Source organism: Pogoniulus pusillus, chromosome 2 (assembly GCF_015220805.1).
Source record: "Pogoniulus pusillus isolate bPogPus1 chromosome 2, bPogPus1.pri, whole genome shotgun sequence".
NCBI classification, from domain to species: Eukaryota; Metazoa; Chordata; class Aves; order Piciformes; family Lybiidae; genus Pogoniulus; species Pogoniulus pusillus.
The window spans coordinates 31,493,232-31,512,323 of record NC_087265.1 but is presented as its reverse complement, the minus strand read 5'-3'; the positions used below and the strand labels follow the sequence as shown (position 1 = coordinate 31,512,323).

The 19,092-nt window shown below is 47.1% G+C and overlaps 1 protein-coding gene across 1 annotated transcript in view; it reads right to left on the bottom strand.

Annotated features, from left to right (window-relative positions):
* Positions 1–19,092, bottom strand: part of COL6A3 (collagen type VI alpha 3 chain) — a 74,573-nt gene that overhangs the window by 9,700 nt on the left and 45,781 nt on the right. Inside the window, exons 24-42 of the mRNA XM_064159581.1 lie at positions 18,340–18,375; positions 17,775–17,837; positions 17,417–17,479; positions 16,705–16,767; positions 15,246–15,308; positions 14,641–14,691; positions 13,620–13,655; positions 13,453–13,515; positions 12,726–12,788; positions 11,625–11,657; positions 11,484–11,520; positions 11,361–11,372; positions 10,707–11,200; positions 9,742–9,841; positions 8,545–9,243; positions 6,265–6,373; positions 4,707–5,005; positions 4,017–4,061; positions 1,306–1,566 (exon numbers count right to left, since the gene is read on the bottom strand). Of these exons, the coding sequence (XP_064015651.1) occupies positions 1,306–1,566; positions 4,017–4,061; positions 4,707–5,005; positions 6,265–6,373; positions 8,545–9,243; positions 9,742–9,841; positions 10,707–11,200; positions 11,361–11,372; positions 11,484–11,520; positions 11,625–11,657; positions 12,726–12,788; positions 13,453–13,515; positions 13,620–13,655; positions 14,641–14,691; positions 15,246–15,308; positions 16,705–16,767; positions 17,417–17,479; positions 17,775–17,837; positions 18,340–18,375 (2,590 nt within the window). The remainder of the gene's footprint in view (positions 1–1,305; positions 1,567–4,016; positions 4,062–4,706; positions 5,006–6,264; positions 6,374–8,544; positions 9,244–9,741; positions 9,842–10,706; positions 11,201–11,360; positions 11,373–11,483; positions 11,521–11,624; positions 11,658–12,725; positions 12,789–13,452; positions 13,516–13,619; positions 13,656–14,640; positions 14,692–15,245; positions 15,309–16,704; positions 16,768–17,416; positions 17,480–17,774; positions 17,838–18,339; positions 18,376–19,092) is intronic.

Sequence of the window (19,092 nt, the reverse complement as noted above, 5' to 3'; positions counted from 1 at the left end):
AAGGGTTGTATTTGCTTTTCTCTAGTGGAGAATATGGGTGTGGGTAAGGGAGAGTCCTACCCAGTGTGCAGATCACAGTTTGTGGGTGTAGATGACATCACTTCTAAACAGTTTGTTCCCATTTGTGATTTACTGTATGGGAAATGCAGCTTCCCTGATCTTCAAGACCTCCAACCCCATCCATGCAAATGTTACTTCTACATGTTAATGTCTTTCCTCAACATTTTTGTGGGCAAATTTTATTGCCCACAGAGGTAAGAGACTTTGGATCTGATCCGAACCCACTGAAGCTCTCCGTGGGCACTGAAGTTTGCTCTGAAGTGCCAGAAGAAGCCAGGCAGGACCAGTGCAAACTTCTCCACACCACCAAGCCAAGTGTCTTCTAAGCCAAAGTGGTTTTGTTGGTTTTTTAATTGTCTATGTCTTAAACAGCAACTTTTGGCTATGCCAAAGGTTTTGCTGAGGTTTTTGTGTACATGGAGCTTGGATGTCCAGAGAAGCTAACCCCCTGTTCAATCTCTTCTTTCTGAGCTTGGGTTTGTTTTTTCTTTGGAAGCAGATAGGTGACTATGGAAATGGAGATGGGAGAAAAAGCCTCTCTTGCTTATTTTAACATCAGGCTGGACTAAATTCATTCTGTCTCAGCCCAGTTTAACTAACTTCTATTATTAATTACAGCAACGCCAGCTGGCTTCCACCAAGCCCTGTTGTGCAAAGCCTCCTGCACACACAGCAAGACAAACCCCACTCTGGGACTGCCTTTAATTCTCCCATAGTCTGTGTGCATTTAACACCAGCAAAGTGTCAGCTTGTATTTGCCAAAGGAACACTTTTGCAGCATTTCTCCCAGGCAACCAGCAATAGAATAAGGGGACACAGCCTCAAGTTGTGCCAGGGGAAGTATAGGCTGGATATTAGGAGGAAGTTCTTCCCAGAAAGAGTGATTGGCATTGGAATGGGCTGCCCAGGGAGGTGGTGGAGGCACCATCCCAGAAGGTGCTCAAGAAAAGACTGGATGAGGCACTTAGTGCCATGGTCTAGTTGACTGGATAGGGCTGTGTGCTAGGTTGGACTGGATGATCTTGGAGGTCTCTTCCAACCTGGTTGATTCTATGATTCATAACCAGGTCCTGCTGCTGGTCTGGATGATGCTACCCACACAGCCGCACAAACGAGCATTGCCAGGGCTGGGATCATTGCTACCAACTGATGCCTTATCCCTCCCATACATTTTTTCCCCTAATTTTGTGGTGTCCACTTTGTGAAAAAGCGAGTGGGTTTGTGTTCTCCTCCAGAAATACTTACTCGTGCTGAATGTCCCTGTGTAGGTGACTTTGGGTTGGGATTTCTGGTAGCCAGTAATGACCACGAGGTATTTCTGCCCACTTCTGAGTCCTTGGATGACGTGCTCAGTGCCAGTCAGGTTTTGCTTCTGCACAAGAGAGTGGTCGTGCGCTAAGGTGACGGTGATGTCAAAAGCATAGGCGCTCTGTGCCTCAGGGCTGGCCCAGCGCAGCCGGGCACTGTTCTCGGTGACGTCTGTGATCTGGATCTCATGGGCCTTTGCTGCAATGCAGAATCAGAAGAAACACTAAGCAAACATTGGAAAAGGAAAATCTCCCAAGGGAAAATTGTGTCATAGAATCATAGAACCAACCAGGTTGGAAGAGACCTCCAAGATCAGCCAGTCCAACCTAGCACCCAGCCCTAGCCAGTCAACTAGACCATGGCACTAAGTGCCTCATCCAGGCTTGAACACCTCCAGGGACGGTGACTCCACCACCTCCCTGAGCAGCCCATTCCAATGGCAAATCACTCTCAGGATCCCCTTCCCAGTCCACCACAAATAAATCTGTCTGCAGCCAGCTGTGGCATGTGCAAACCAGGTTGTGGCTTTGCTACCTCAGACGTCCAACCCAGCACACTGCAGGGAGGCCTTTTTTCTTTTCATAGCCTAGAAGATTTACCAAGTGGTTTATTTACTGTTTAAATCATCTGCAGCAACATAACAAATCAAAATAATTGTTTTATGAGATTTACACCACCTGAAATGTGATTCCCAGCACAACTTTAAATGTGTCCAATCAGGATCACAGGATGTTAAGGGTTGGAAGGGAGCCAAGGAGATCATCGAGTCCAACCACCCTACTGGAGCAGGACAATACTATCTACAGATCACACAGAGGAACACATCCAGACAGGCCTTGACGGTCTACAGAGAAGGAGACCCCACAACTTCTCTGGGAAGCCTATTCCAGTGCTCTGTGACCCTTACAGTAAAGCTCCCCCTTGTGTTGAGGCAGAACCTCTTTTGCTGCAATTTACACCCATTGCTCCTTGTCCTATCCCAGGGAGTAAGTGAGCAGAGCCTGTCCCCCCACTCCTGGCCAGCTCTCAGATACTTATAAACATTTATCAAATCCCCTCTAAGTCTTCTCTTCTCCAGACTAAAAGGCCCCAGATCCCTCAGCCTCTCCTCATAAGCCATGCCCTCCTGTCCCCTAATTATTCTTGTAGCCCTCTGCTGGACCCTCTCCAGCAGATCCCTGTCCCTCTTAAACTGGGGTGCCCAAAACTGAACACACTATTCAAGAAGAGGTCTCAGCAGGGCACAGTAGAGGGGGGAGGAGAACCTCCATTGATGTGCTGGACACACTCTTCCTAATACACTCCAGAATCCCACTGGCATTATTGGCCACAAGGGCACATTGCCCTTGTCAGGTCCTTCTCTAGGGTGCAATGGACTCATTGAACCTGAGGGGTCTTGAGTATAAATCCTATCAGGAATGGCTGAGGAAGCTGTGGTTGTTCAGCCTGAAGAGGAGGCTGACCTCATTGCTCTCTACAAGTACCTGAAAGGAGCTTGGAGCAAGGTAGAGGTCAGACTTTTCTCCCAGGTAAGAAGAGACAGCAGAAGAGGAAATGGATTGAAGTTGCACCAAGGGAGGTTTAGACTGCATATTAGGAAACATGTCTTCACTGAAAGGGTTGTTGGGCACTGGAAGAAGCTGCCCAGGGATGAGCCACCATCCCTGAAGGTATTTTAAAAATGTTTGGAAGAGATGCTTAATGACTCAGCCTGGCTGTTGTATTCTGGAAGATGTTAGGTTATGTTTGGACTCAATGACCTTAAAGTGTTTTCCAACTAGGCAATTCTATGATTCTATGAACTGCTGAAGATCTTCAAGCAAAACCTGCTTAAGATCAAACATTACCTTAGAAAAAGGTCAAAGAAGCTGTTAGGGAAAGGATTTCCTGCTATGGCAAAGTACTGGATGAGACCTTTATAAATGCTTCTTGGAAGCAACAGTGGAGCAAGAAACACTCAGAAATGTTTATCTCCTGCAAGGTGATGAAAACATTAACCTTGCAAAAGCTGACTGCTTTTATTTCTAACTCAGATTGCCTGGTTAGGTGTGCCTGTGCTTGACACAGGTCCTTTGTTACCCATTCAGCTAGTGCAGAGCTGCCTGCATCTCCTTGTAAAAACTCATGGGGAAATTTTACATGAACTGTCCTCACGTGAAAGATCTTCAACATTCCCAAATAGATCTCTACACTGATAGAGTGATGAGCTAACTGAGGCAGCTATTTACATTAGCTGATGGCAAATTTAAACAATGCCATTGTGTGACTCATGAGGAATAGCAAAAACTTAGCCAAGTGCTAATGCCACAAGGAAAATGTAGAAAGCAAATGGGCCACACTAGAAAGATATGGGCCCTGTTACTACACTACTGAGCCAGGCAAAAGATGATGGATTGTCCCAAGCTTAGATGTCCTGCTTGTCTTTTGCCTAGAGGCAGCCTGCCCCCCACCTGGTTTTGCACAAAATTCTCAACACAAAGTCACCAAGTCTTAAACCCCTACTGCAGATTTCCAGTTTTGCACTGAATTTGGCCTCTTATTGACATTTCCCATAGGAGTAACCCTCTCAGAGAGGAAGAAAAGCCATAGCACACTGTGGTACAGACAAATGAGAGGCATTGCATGCAATGGGAGACCCTTTCACGTACCGCCTTGTCTTCTCCTGCTGCCTGCTGCGGTGCTGTGGCTGGTAGCTTTGGTGTGGGCACCAGTACTTGCTGCACTCTGTACAGTGGAATCTTTGGCATGGGCACCAGTACTTGCTGCACTCTGTGCGGTGGAATCTTTGGCATGGGCACCAGTACTTGCTGCACTCTGTGCAGTGGCAGCTTTGGCATGGGCACCAGTAGTTGCTGCACTCTGTACAGTGGAATCTTTGGCATGGGCACCAGTACTTGCTGCACTCTGTGCGGTGGAATCTTTGGCGTGGGCACCAGTAGTTGCTGCACTCTGTGCGGTGGCAGCTTTGGCATGGGCACCAGTACTTGCTGCACTCTGTGTGGTGGAATCTTTGGTGTGGGCACCAGTAGTTGCTGCACTCTGTGCGGTGGCAGCTTTGGCGTGGGCACCAGTACTTGCTGCACTCTGTGTGGTGGAATCTTTGGTGTGGGCACCAGTAGTTGCTGCACTCTGTGCGGTGGCAGCTTTGGCGTGGGCACCAGTACTTGCTGCACTCTGTGCGGTGGCAGCTTTGGCGTGGGCACCAGTACTTGCTGCACTCTGTGCGGTGGCAGCTTTGGCGTGGGCACCAGTACTTGCTGCACTCTGTGCGGTGGCAGCTTTGGCGTGGGCACCAGTACTTGCTGCACTCTGTGCGGTGGCAGCTTTGGCGTGGGCACCAGTAGTTGCTGCACTCTGTGCAGTGGCAGCTTTGGCGTGGGCACCAGTACTTGCTGCACTCTGTGCGGTGGCGTTCACCTGGATCGTGGTGCTGGCTGTGGTCTGGTCGGTGGCTCTTGTCTGAGCTGTGGTACTGGCGGTGGTGGTTCTGACATGAGTGCTGGTACTTGCAACAGTCTTGGCGCTGGCAGTGGTGGTTTGGGCCCGTGTGTTGGTGCTTACAACAGGCTTGATGCTTTCACTGATCGTTGTACTGGCACTGAGGGTGTGGCTTATTGTTGCATTGGGTGCCACGTACCTGTCAAAGCAAAAGCAGCTGACATGGATTTTTTCCTCCCCCTTATATAAGCAGAATTCTGACAAAGGAGAGGAGTTAGTACGGAAGCCATTGGCAAGAACCCTCCCCGCTGAGGTCAACAGCCTTCTGTCAGCTTTAGATATGCCCATATCCAAGCAGTGAAAGGTTCTGCAGAGCACCACCTATCTCCTGGGGCTTCAGTCTGCCTACAGACCAGCTTTACAGAGAGAACAGTGAATTCACTGGACAGACATGCAGCGTGCCTGATTTCAAGAGGCTTGACCTGTTAACACCAGGAGAGCTCTATGTCAGAGATGAGTGAGGCTTGGTGACATAAGCCATCTATGATGGATCCTGAACATCAGAGAGTGCTGGGCAGCTCAGCCTCTGAGAACAGTTTGCTGAGTGGAAAATCCCAGATTAATAGTACTTTCTGGAACTCCTGACTTGCATGACAACAGTAGTATGCACATCCTTTGTAGCCTTTAGACATATGTGCATACAAAATTTAACTCAAAAAGTTGTATGTGTACTTGCCTACCCTCCTCTGGTAGGCTCTTTGGACACACCACTAAAGGAACTAGTGAAATGCTGTTAATCCTGCTTGTTAGCATTAAAGTTGCTTTTTCATTCCTATTCCAAACAGCAACTAGGAAGCAAAAGCTGCTGCCCTAGGCAGGGTGTTATCTAAGCTCATTCTCTCACACACTGTGATGGTTTGGGTGTTATCTGCCCCCACACAGTTTGGAAAACCCCCTAGACTAGACTCAGCAGCTCTGGAAATTGAATGGAGCTTTATATTCATACCTTAGCACAATATACAAGCAGATATTTACAATATAGATACAGTTATATTCAGAAGTATACAAGTTAAAAAGTAATACAGAAACACAACAGCCCTCCCAGAAACCTGAGTTCCCAGGAGGGGCTCTCAACCACTCTTCCATCTTCTCCCATCCCTCTCTACCTTGCCCTAGATGTTGCCTTGTGTCCAAGGTAAAATGGAACGTTGGCCAGGGGGGATAGGAAGCAGATAGATTAGTTACACAGATGGCAAGTTAGGTTAGAGAGAGAAGTTCAGCCCCAGAGAGACAGAGAGCGACTCTGTTGTTTACGTTTGTGTTCTTGTTCTTATACATCTCAGCAAGCCTATGAGTGAAGTAGACATCACCATTGTTTCCTTTTCACAGGAATCTAATTCTTCTCACTAAAACATTCTATCTAAGCTCAAACTAGCACACAGGCAAACCATTACTTACACTGCTTTGTGCCCAGTGTACCTGGGGCTCTGGCTCTTTGCTTGCTGATCACTCTGGAACCACTCACATTGCTTCTTTACCTCCGGAGAGAGGTGAAAAGCAAATTTGCCTAGGAACAGAAAGAAGCTGGCATTAAACTTGGCATTAGGATGAGAGGAAATGCCCTCAGGTCTCACCAGGGCAGGTTTAAGCTGGATATTAGAAGAAAGTTCCTCACTGAAAGGGTTCTCAGGCACGGACAGGCTCCCCAGGGATGCGAGCGAGTCACGGTCCCTGGAGGTGACTAAAAGACACAGAGATGTGGTGCTGAGGGACATGGTTGAAGCACCAGACTTGGTAGAGTTAGAGAATGGCTGGACTTGATAATCTTAAAGGCTGTTTCCAACCAAAATGATTCTGTGCTTATGTGATTAAACACTAGTGTTGAGGGTGGTGGTCACCTCCTGACAACACATTACATACCTTTCTTCTTGATTTCAAAAAAGCCTCTTTTCTCTCTGGTTAAAAGCCAAACCAACCAAACAAACAAATTAAAAAAACAGCCTCTTTTCTTCTTGATTGCTCTTACAAAACTCATGGAGTATCTTTGGTGTTCATTGTGCAGCATTCTGGGCTGAGAGATTTATTAATGCCATTTATAAAGATGAAAGAAGAAACTACAAGATACCAGGGGGATGTCTGTCCCATGTAAGTAGCCTACTTATACTAAGGCACTTAAAACCACACAGTTAATACTTTTTTTCAAGAGTTAGAAGCTTTCAGGAATCCTGTAAGTGATGAATGGAAAAAGCAATCTGAGAAAACCCAAACATTTACTTCCAGGGACAGATGTGCTCATGTTTGTGCCCTATTTAGTGCCAGACATTCCTGCATCAGTGGTTTATTAGCCCAGTAGACTGACATTGAAGATTTTTTTGGATCAAACTGTCTCTCCTAGAAAGGGTCCATTTCTTGTGCTTTCTGGTCTGGTCTGGCTATGATGTCTGTCAGCTGACTCTAGCTGGAGATCCGGATGGAGTGCTCTGGCTAAGCTGGGAGGCAAATTTTCATGTCACAATGTGTACATCCCAAACACAGCTGCATTATTAGTAGTGCTTGAGAAAAGAGTCCTGTCCATCATCCTTAAATCTGTATACAGTAACTCCAGGTCTCAGTGAGAGTTATCCAAATGCCTGCTAGATGTAATGTTTATGCTGAGGCCGGGAAGAAAGATTTGCTGGGTGTTCAGGAACCTCAGGGAGTGCTAGCAGACTGATGGGCTGCAAAGGGCCAAGAGCCCCAGCAGGACCAGATCCTATTGAATATGTTGCAGATGTGACCAACAGGCAGAGTAAGACTAGTCTAGATAGAAGTAAAACAATCTTTACAATGTGGGTGATGAGACACTGACAAAGCTTGCCCAGAGAGGTGGTACCAGTCCCACTTCTGGAAACATATGAGGATAGGGCTCTGAGCAACCTGATCTAGTTGAAGATGCCCCTGCTCACTGCAGAGGAATTGGATTAGACAGCCTCTAGAGGTCCCTTCCAATCCATTCTATGATTAGGTCAGATCCCACTGATGAACCCATGGAGAACAAGTCAAATCAGACAGAAGTGCAAACTCTACTTGGCATACCAACAAACTCCATGGGTTGGGCTGGAAAGGCCAAAGTGAACAAAATTCAGACATATTCAACTAGGTAGACCTATGAGCAAACAGAGCAAGCAGGATAGAATATATAAAAGCAGACTAACTGCAGTGGGCCACACCACCCAAAGAAGTGGTCAGGCCAATAGGCAGGTAGACAAAAGCTGTCTGATGAACTCATAGAATCATAGAATCAACCAGGTTGGAAGAGACCTCCAAGACCATCCACTCCAACCTAGCACCCAGCCCTAGCCAGTCAACTAGACCATGGCACTAAGTGCCTCATTCAGGCTTTTCTTCAACACCTCCAGATACAGTGCCTCCACCACCTCCCTGGGCAGCCCATTCCAATGGCAAATCACTCCCTCTGGGAAGAACTTCCTCCTAACACCCAGCCTATACTTCTCATGGCACAACTTGAGACTGTGTCCCCTTGTTCTGTTGCTGGTTGCCTGGCAGAAGAGACCAACCCCCACCTGGCTACAGCCTCCCTTCAGGTAGTTGTAAACAGCAATGAGGTCCCCCCTGAGCCTCCTCTTCTCCAGGCTAAACAACCCCAGCTCCCTCAGCCTCTCCTCATAGGGTTTGTGTTCCAGGCCCCTCACGTGCTGCCCTTTCCATATGACTGTGGCTGCAGGGTGATCTACTTACTTCTGATAAAAGACGGCAGCAGTCTCCCAAAGCGCAGTAAGGGCTCTTCATGAAGTTCTTCTGGTTTAGAGATCAGTTTGAAGAAGACATCATTTGGCTCACTAGCTAGGCTGTAGATATTCTTAACATTCACCTTCCTGCCAATGCTCAAGATAACAAAGAAGTACCCTTTGCATTTTGCCTCAATAACAACCTTCTGTAGGTGCTCAAGTTCTTGTTCATTCACTTCTCCAGTCACCATCAGAACTATGACTTTTAGATCCCGAGGATTTGGTGTGCTTTCAAAAATATGAGCCATTGTGTGTTCAATTGCACTTCCTATGGCCCTCGTGCCATGGAGCTGGGACATTTGGTTATGAAGGTAGTTACTGATCTTCTCTTTGGATCCATAATCAGTTAGCGACAACTCAATTTTCACTGGTGGGAAGCTTGAGTTGGTTTTGTATTCATAAGGAGCTTGTTGAAGAACTGCCACTCTTGCATGGTGCTGAGATACTTTTGGATCAGAGCTGATTTCCAGGTTACTTACAAGGTGGGAAATGTACTTTTTCATCTCATTGAACTGCAGAGGGGTGGTGGATTCTGAGCTATCCATGATAAAGGCTATGTCAGTGTCTACATCGGTTGGAGCTGCTCTTCTGTCTCTGAATACAGGTCTTTGACTACCAAAACCACAGATGGGATCAGGGTCACACACATCTAGAGAAGAAACACAACAGGTTTCACACTGAGGAACTGAAGATGACTCTCCCTTGTCACTGTAAAAATCTCATGTATGGTACAAAGTGCTATCAAGCTATGGACATTCACTGGTGCATTATATGAAACCACAGTAATTGCATTCCAGAAAACATTTAGTTATGCATTTAGTATTTCTACATGCTCCTTTGTCCAAAGGGATCCCTGAAGTGGTCTGTCATATATGGCAGAAGGCCACATTTTAGAGCATTTAGCTCTTGGTATTTGGGCTGTAAAAAGTGGAAAAGAGCCCAAAAAGGAGCTTTTCTTCACAAAGTGGAGAATGCCCAGCTGAGCCTCATTTACAGGGCCAGTGCTTTCTACACAGCCTAAGAATATGAATCCCTTGTCTTCAGCACCAAAAGGGCTGACTCCCAACTGGGCTTCCCTTCTGCACCACTGACTGCTGCATGATCAGAAGGATTTGGCACTGTCCAGAGGAGAAATTGGATGCTTTACCCAGACAAACGTGACAAGTCAAGAGCCTCTGGATAGTATCATTGAGCTGACTGCTGCTGGCTGGAAGAAGAAATGCATGTCCAACGGCCGTGTTGTTGATCTGGTTAGATGCAAACAGAAAAACATGGTGTTAGAAATCCTGCCTTTTGTTATTTCCAACTCAAAGCAGGCAAGAGCAATCCACAACTCTAAGAGATTCTCTACTCAGCACACTGCTTTAGGTGGACCCCATCTGAAGGAGCTGAATGCCCCCGATGCCAGTTACTGTGGCTACTTTAGAGGCATCAACTCCAAGAAAAAGGTGCAGCACCTGAAGCAGTGCCTACCTGAGGCTGTTCTGTTTCGTTAAATCTCTGCACAGTGCCCATCTGAGGCTGTTCTGTTTCGTTAAATCTCTGCACAGTGCCCATCTGAGGCTGTTCTGTTTCGTTAAATCTCTGCACAGTGCCCATCTGAGGCTGTTCTGTTTCGTTAAATCTCTGCACAGTGCCCATCTGAGGCTGTTCTGTTTCGTTAAATCTCTGCACAGTGCCCATCTGAGGCTGTTCTGTTTCGTTAAATCTCTGCACAGTGCCCATCTGAGGCTGTTCTGTTTCGTTAAATCTCTGTACATTCACTCTTCCTCTGCCAACAAAGTTAACAGGCTTCCCCATGCCCACCCTTTGCCTTTCTGTCAGACCTTTCCTGCTATGGGGACTGCCTTTTCTTCTGTTTCACACACACTTGGTGCCCTGCAGCCATGGTCTGGGAAACAAATGACTCATCGCAACCTCCCTAGTGTTTCCCAACGTGCACCCTGATCTGGACATCTCTCCTAACAGACATGCTGGATGAGTTTGGCCAGCAGTGCCTGAAAGGCCTGTGGAAACCAACCACTGCCTGTAGAAACAAATGCCATTAATCTTCCCAGCAATCTAGACCGAAGTCATGAACAGAAAATGAAAGAAAGGGTGAACAACCCCAACCTCCAGAGCTCTGCTGAGAACTGGGTCCTGCCTGCTGGTGAGGAACACGGGCATGACTCCTGCATCATAAAGTTTCAGCACAGCATCGTTGAGCTGCTGGGAGGCTCTGGTTTCCCCGTTGCTGAAAAAGACAGCCACCTTCCTCAGAAGGAAGCCACTGCGGGCACGCTTGAATGTATTTCTGGCCACGAAGGACATGGCAGTCTCCAGGCTGCGTGGCTTTGTTGTCAGGGTCGCCTGGAAGTTTTGGATTTGCTGGAGGAGGCTTGATTTCTTCCTGGAGTCAGAAAAGCGGATCTCTGTGGTGACTTCATTGTTGTACGTGACCAGAGCCACCCGGGCACCCCGAGGACAGTTGCTTTCAGCTATGGTTAAGTTGTTGACCACCCTGAGCACAGTTTGCTTCATCCTGTTGAAAACCTCCCTCACGACGCCTGAGGAGGTGTCAATAGCAAAGGCCAGCTCGGTTGGGAAGACAGGGCACTCCTTGGGACCTGCCAGAAATATGCACAGGGAACAAACAGTGCTCCACATAGTTGTCAGGGGGCAAGGACCATGTCCTCAGCAGGGGTAAACCATTCACATCACTTATGTGGGGAAAGCAAGAGTTCTGACAGAGTCACAATGGGGTGTAAAGGACTGAAAGTGACTTACCATAGCAGCAGGCTGTGGAAAAGATGGAGGGAAAAAAAACCCCAGTTGGTCAGTGTCATTCATGTAACATGATAGGCATATAAGGGTAGAGACAGGGAATTAGCAAAGCACTCATGTACTCACGGCATTTGTCTTTGATGTTCCGCACAAGAGCACATTGCTTCAGCAAATAAAACAAATTAGAGGGAGAAAGGGAAAAAGGTTAGCAACACAGGCAACAAAAGGGTATTTCAAAACCAAAGAGAAAAATTATGCCACACTTACATCTCTGGATTCTCCTTTATCGCCTTTAAGGCCCTGTTTAAACAATAAACAACAAGTGAGCACAGTGTGTGTTCTCAGGATGCCCCAGGAACCCCACTGGAGTAAGTGCCTAACCATGGGTCATGCAGAAACTAAGGGAAAAGGCATCTGTGTGTTCTCAGGATGCCCCAGGAACCCCACTGGAGTAAGTGCCTAACCATGGGTCATGCAGAAGCTAAGGGAAAAGGCATCTGTGTGTTCTCAGGATGCCCCAGGAACCCCACTGGAGTAAGTGCCTAACCATGGGTCATGCAGAAGCTAAGGGAAAAGGCATCTGTGTGTTCTCAGGATGCCCCAGGAACCCCACTGGAGTAAGTGCCTAACCATGGGTCATGCAGAAGCTAAGGGAAAAGGCATCTGTGTGTTCTCAGGATGCCCCAGGAACCCCACTGGAGTAAGTGCCTAACCATGGGTCATGCAGAAGCTAAGGGAAAAGGCATCTGTGTGTTCTCAGGATGCCCCAGGAACCCCACTGGAGTAAGTGCCTAACCATGGGTCATGCAGAAGCTAAGGGAAAATGCATCTGTTTTCAGTTATGTTTCCAGTAACAGGGGAAAATGTTTTCCCATGTGAGAAGTAAGCACAGCTGAGGCCAAACCCAAAAGAGATATTTATGATGCTCTAGGTTCATGTGCAAAGGGAGCCAAGTCACCTTTGCCTCTCTACAGTGCTCTGTGACAGTCACCTTTGGTCATGGACCATATCCTGTGTAGGGTGACAAATAATAAAGAGCTGAGAACTTCCTAGAAGGAGCTTTATATGACCTATTGCCATGGGAAAATCCTAGTGCCTGTCTCCTGACTGTTTCCTTCTGCTCTGCGTTGCAGTCTGAGGGTGGGTGAATGTTCATCAAGGATAAACAGCTAGTTAGGAATTTATAGAGACACATCCAAGGCAAATAAAGAAAAAAACTCAGCTTGAAATCAGCAGAAGGTAGTGATGGGTATTATTTTTCAACCCCAGGCATCAATAAGGACCACCATGTTTCTCAGAGAAGCAACCAGCGATCTGTCTGGGGTGGGGGGACCCAGAGGCTCCATCAGCAATGCAGTGAATACTTACAGGTGGTCCAGGGTATCCAACCTCTCCTTTCTGACCACGTATCCCAGGTTCTCCTGCATTTCCCTAGAGAGAGAGCAAAGAAGTCCTCTCTGTGAGCATTGTGCTAGTTTGAAGCTAGCTAGAGTGTTTTGGTGAGAAGAACTAGATTACAGGCTGAAAGAGAAACAAGGGTGATGTCTACTTCACTCATAGGCTTGCTGAGATGTATAAGAACAAGAGTATAAACATAGATAAGGGAGTCACTCTCTGTCCGGGCTCTGGGCTGCATCTCTCTAACCTCACCTTCCATCTCTCTGATTAATCCACCTGCTCCCTACCCACCCTGGCTGACCCTTCATTCTTCTTTGGGCACAAGGCAACATCTAGGGTAAGGTAGAGAGGAGTGGGAGAAGGTGGAAGGGTGGTCGGGAGCCCCTCCTGGGGACTCAGGTTTCTGGGAGGGCTGTTGTGTTTCTGTATTAGCTTTTACCTTGTACATTTCCATATATAGCTGTGTATACTGTAAATATCTGCTTGTGCATGGTGCTAAGCTGTAAAGATAAAAGCTTCCTTCAATTTTCAGAGCCAGCTGAGTCTAGTCTGGGTGATTTGTAAAGTGGGGGGCAACACCCAAACCATCACAAGCAACACCCAAACCATCACAAGCATCTACAGACGTATGGGTCAATAGGAAACGATGTTTGCATCTTTCAAACCATCAGAAAAATTGTGTCATGATCTAACTTACTCTGCGGCCTCTGTTTCCTTTAGGGCCAGGGCCTCCAGCACCACCACGGTCACCAGGTCCACCCTGGTTGAGGGAAACCACAAAGGGAGACGTTAAATCTGCACGGGAGCAGAGGTAGCAGCTACATTGCTTGGGAAATGAGCGCACAGCTCATGGCCTCACCGTACCTTGGGTCCCGGGTAGCCTAAGAAGCCACGTTCTCCCTGAAACAACACAAAGGGTTAAGGGGGTTTTAGGAAATTAACCTGATTCTGCAGGCAGATTTTTAACAGCTGAAGGAACTAAACGATGCAAAGAAAAGAGAAAGGAAAACTGCAAATGTTTGGAATCATAGAATCATTTAGATTGGGAAAGACCTTCAAGACCACTGAGTCCAACCATTAATCCTACTCTATGGAGCCCAACACTAAGCCATATCCCCAGGCACCACATCTACATGGCTTTCAAGCACAGCAATGGATGGCAATTCGGTCACTTCTCTGGGCAGTCTGTTCCACTGCCTGACTGTCCTTTCAGTGATTTCCCCCTACCAATATCCAGCCTAAACATCCCCTGGTGCAGCTTAAGGCCATTCCCTCCTGCCTTGTCACTAGTTACCTGTGAGAAGACACCAATAACCACCTCATGATGATGTCCTTTCAGCTAGTTGTAAGAAAGCAATGAGGTCTCCCCTCAGCCTCCTCTTCTTTAGACTAAACACCTTCAGTTCTGTCAGCAGCTCCTTGTTCTCCAGGCCTTTCACCAGCTTGGTTATTCTTCTCTGGACCTCCTCCAGCACCTTCTGTTGCAATTTTGTTCCTCATATGATTAATTGAAAGCAAATAGCCACTCTTTCTGAGGTCTGATTGCTCTTCTAAGGCTAATTTTGACTGCAGAGCAGCCGTTAGAGATGCCGGCACATTATTTCCAAAGTCCCAAAGGCATTCATGGGACTCTAGCTAAAAGGTACAAAACCATCATGTTTCATCCTTGGACAAGCTGATTTACACAGGCAAACCCAAGCCAAAGCAGAGGGAAAGTTCTAAAGACTCTTGCCTGGTGTTCTCAGGCAGGGTTGATTTTTGTCCCTGTACCCATCTGACTTGACCTATGCTCTACACTAGGTTGTCTATCTGCACTGGAGGTTTGGCTACTCTCTTGTCCTTGGTAACTCATGTTGGTAGATGGATGTGCTGGCCATTCACCTACCTTTCTGCCCTTAGGACCCGGTCCACCAATTCCATCTCGTCCATCATCACCCTAAAATTGCAAAGGCAAAGGTATTAATACACAGTCATATGTGAATAGCTTCAACCACACAGAAATAAAAGCAACCCACTGATGCACAGGCCTTTGAGGGCTCATTCCAGAGATTAAACCAGTGCAAGGGAAAAAATTCACAGAAAGGTGGTGCCAGAACTACATGTGTGATTTAAAGCCTGCCCAGTAGACACACAGGTTGTGTAAAACCCAAGTGGAAGTCAGCAATGGGAGCATGTTAGGAGGTCAGTCAATGCTAGAGGTGTACTTACAATTTTGTTTGACCCAAGCTTATCCTCTCTTGCTTTGCACAAACTGATTTTTTGCCTCAGTTGTCTCCTCATTATACAAAGAAATGAGAACCTGACATCATGAAAGCACTTTTAGTCCCTACATCCTTTCTATAGACACAAAGCTGATTTGCCTCTCTTATTGTTCATGCAAGATGTCCAGAGGAGAGCTAAACCCTCTGCTATGAAGGGCAGTGGCCCTTTCTCTGCAGAAGAATGTTCAGCCCAACATTCTTAATGGTCTGAGGGCATGGCCACACTTACCAATTCTCCTCGTGGGCCCTGCTGTCCATCTGGCCCTTTGGGTCCAGGGTTTCCAGGCTCACCCTGAAAACAGGAGCATCTGTTAAAGTATGTGCTGAAACTCCAGGCAAGTCTAAGTCTTTCCTATCATCACTGGCTTTTCTACATAGACCAGTCTGCAGTGGTCCTTGCAGCAGAAAGTCATGGCTGAACCTACACAGCCAGCAATGTTACTGCATTTGGGCCACAACAACCCCAAGCAATGCTACAGGCTCAGGGAAGTGTGGCTGGAAAGCTGCTTAGCAGAAAGGGACCTAAGGATTGTAATCAGTGAGCAACTCAATAAGCAAGCAGTGCATCCAGGTGGCAAAGAAAGCCAGTGGCATCCTGGCTTGTATTAGAAAGGCTGTGTCCAGCAGGGATAGGGAGGTGATTATCCCCTTATTCTCGGCTCTGGTGAGGCTACACCTCAAGTATTGTGTTCAGTTTTGGGCACCTCATTACAAGAAGGACGTGGAGGTGCTGGAGTGAGTGCAGAGGAGGGCAATGAAGCTGCTGAAGGACCTGGATAATTAGTCTTATGAAGAGCAAATGAGGGAGCTGGGGCTGGTTAGTTTGAACAAGAGGAGGCTGAGGAGAGACCTCACTGCTGTCTACAGCTACCTGAAAGGACATTGTGGAAAGGCTGCAGCTGGTCTATTCTCACAGGTAATTAGTGATAGAACAAGAGGGAATGGTCTCAGGCTGTGACTGGGTGGGTTTACACTGGACATCAGGAAATATTTTTTCACAGCAAGAGTGGTCAGGCATTAAAATGGACTGTCCAGGGAGGGGTTGAGTCACCAACCCTGAATGTGTTTAGAAGTCACTTGGATGTGGTGCTTGAAGATATGGTTTAAGGGTGAACTCTCTAGGGTAGGGATAACAGTGGCACCTGGTGATCCTGAGGGTCTTTTTGAATCTGAATGTTTCTGTGATTCTGTGAAGTTCTTGCTCTGTAGTGGGACCATAAGTGCTTTCAGGAAAGCTGAGCAATGGGAAATAGGAGACCACCCACCTCCCACCACAGGCTGGTGTTTGCTTTTTATAGGCACTGCAAAAACATTAACTTCCAAGCTCTGGAGATTTTGACAGTGCAAGTGGGCAGTGGAGCAGCCACAGAATCTAGCGAGAGACAATCCTATGATGAGTCTGGAGAGATCCAGCACAACCACCTTCCCAAGAGGATATCAGCTAAGAATCAGCCCTGGAAAATTAGTTGGGATTCTCAATATACTGCTTTTGAGTCTCTGTTCAGTGAAAGTGGAGTGTAATGGAACATTCAGAGCACAGATGTTGCTCTACTCTACACTGTGCCAGCCCGAGAAAATGAGATTCTTTCACTCCATAAGGTTCGTCTCAAGTCTGTTAAGCTCACTCTTATCCAGAAGCTTTTCATTGCTGCTGTAGTTGCTGATGCCCAATGCCTGTGAAGACATACCTTCCGTCCCAGGGGACCAATCCTGCCCCTCTCCCCTGGAGCTCCTGGTAGTCCAGCACCAGCCTGGAACAGAAACAGTCAGAGACATGTTGACAATGTGTAGAGAAAAGTGGAAGCCAGAAGCTAGGAGATTGAGTGAACATATAAACCAAAGCACCTTAGGAAATTCAGAATGTTAATTCACTGACAGGAAGAGCTGAAGGACCAGCTCAATTCAATGCAAATGTCAGTAGTAACTTACATTTTAACTCTGGGAAAGGTGTAAGCAGGACAGGGTGCTCAGGGTGGGGAACTGCAAGATGCCTCTGCATTTATGGCTGTAAGTCTTGCTGGGGTATGCAGCAGAAGGGAGAAATAAATGCAGGGAGGAGGCCCAGCAAGCATGTGAGATGGTTATGCTCTGGCTTCATTCATCATAGTGAATGTCCTGATGGTCACTAAGGGATGTTCTTTAATTAAAATCACAAACTATAGTGAGCCAAACACTGAAGTCCTGAGCCCTTTGTGATTGGTTTTAACTCCTCTTCTGTAACGTTTGATCACAAACTCTTTAGCATAAGTTGAGAGGAGAATCATACTGGAAGAGAGTTTTATGAAAGAGTGAAATGGGAGGAATGAAAAGATGCGTCAGCTACATCTTATTAGCTCAGCAAGATGTTCTTGTTGACCATCATTGCAGCATCTGCAGCTGAGGAGCAGCAGGAGGGTTTACCCTTGGTCCAGGAATGCCCTGCTCTCCTCTTATGCCTGGTGTGCCAAGCTGGCCAGGTGGACCCTGTGTGGGGAGAAAAGAGAGACTTGTCAACACACATGGGCACAAACACCCCAGTGCTACACCAGACTGCAAGGGAAAGCAAATGCTACAGTGCCCGAGAGAAGATTTTCAAACACACCACATCTTGAGTGCTGTGAATGCAATGGCAGACTTGATGTCCCAGGGCACAACAGCCAAGAATACCCTAATCCCAATAGTACTCACTGCTGGGACTCTTTAAGCAAGTGTTTGTAGTGAAATAACACAGTAACATCACGGCATAATGTGTCTTCTACTTTGCTGTAAGCTCACTGACCTGTTGCCCTCTCATGCCTTGTTCTCCAGCTGGCCCTGGTTGACCAGGAGCGCCCTTGGTACCCTTGAAGTGCAAAACAGGACAATGCAAGTTAGCATGTGGGGACACGTTCAACACCATGGAGAAGGAAAGGGGATCTCAGGGTATTTTCAGCTGCATAAAGAGCAGGGAAGAAGAGTTGTCTGGGGCTTTATATGTGCAATATGATGATAGCAGAGAAAGAGCACTGGGAGAATTTGTCTCCTGCAATCTACAGATGTCCATCTCCTTTATGCTTTAGCTCTATTAAGCTGTTCCAGCAGCATGTGGAGGTGAAATATCTGACATGGGAGTGTTGCAAAGGATAGGTAGCCCCAGGCATGTGGACAGCTGATTTTGTACTAGGTCCAGGAAGAAGCATACAGAAAGATGAGCCTGAGGAGAAGAGAAATTTGGAGGACAGAGAAGGCAGAAAGGAAGAAGTAAAGCCTGCATGTCTATTCTCTTGGCACATCCCTCTAGGTGCTGTGGCTGCCTGAGCAGTGGGGTGGCAGGACCCCTGGGTGTTGTCCCCATTACCACTTACCTTGACTCCAATTGGTCCCCTTCGTCCTGTCATACCCTGCAAATGAAGAAACAATGCGTTACACAAGTATCTTTCTTTTAGGCTGATATAAGTATCTAAAGGATCTAAGGATTGCTTTGTTTTCTCTTTATCTCTCTTGCTTTTAGATCCATATATCACAGCTTCTTTTAGTCCAAAATTACACTTGAAGGCTTTAAAGTAGTGGGGAGAGAGGGAGAAAAAAATCTACACTGCCAGCACTCCTAAATCAAACTTTGGCATGTTTTCTTCTTCCTTTCATTCCCCAACCTTCCACCACATATGTGAGTTGCTCCCTCACACTTGCAGAAGAATGCCACATGCCCAGGGCCATGTGACTTCAGAGACTGGTGTCAGTAGATTGGCAAGGATCATATCCCCATTCATCCCAGGTACATCATCTCCAGCTTGGGTTTTGCCTTTTAGAAACCAGCAGCCAGATCTACATGCATGTCACAGAATCACAGAATGGTAGGAGTTAGGAGGGACATCAGGAGATATCTAGTTTAACCTCCCTGCTAAAGCAAGGTCACCCAGAGCAGTTTGCACAGGGCTGCAACCTCCAGGCAGGTTTGGAATCTCTCCCAAGAAAGAGATTTCACAGCTCTGGGCAGCCTGTTCCAGTGGTCTGTCACCCTCAAAGTCTTTCCTCATGTTGAGGTAGAATTACCTCTGTTCCATCTTGTACCTGTTGCCCCTTGTCCTGTTGCTGAGCACCACTGAAAAGAGTCTAGT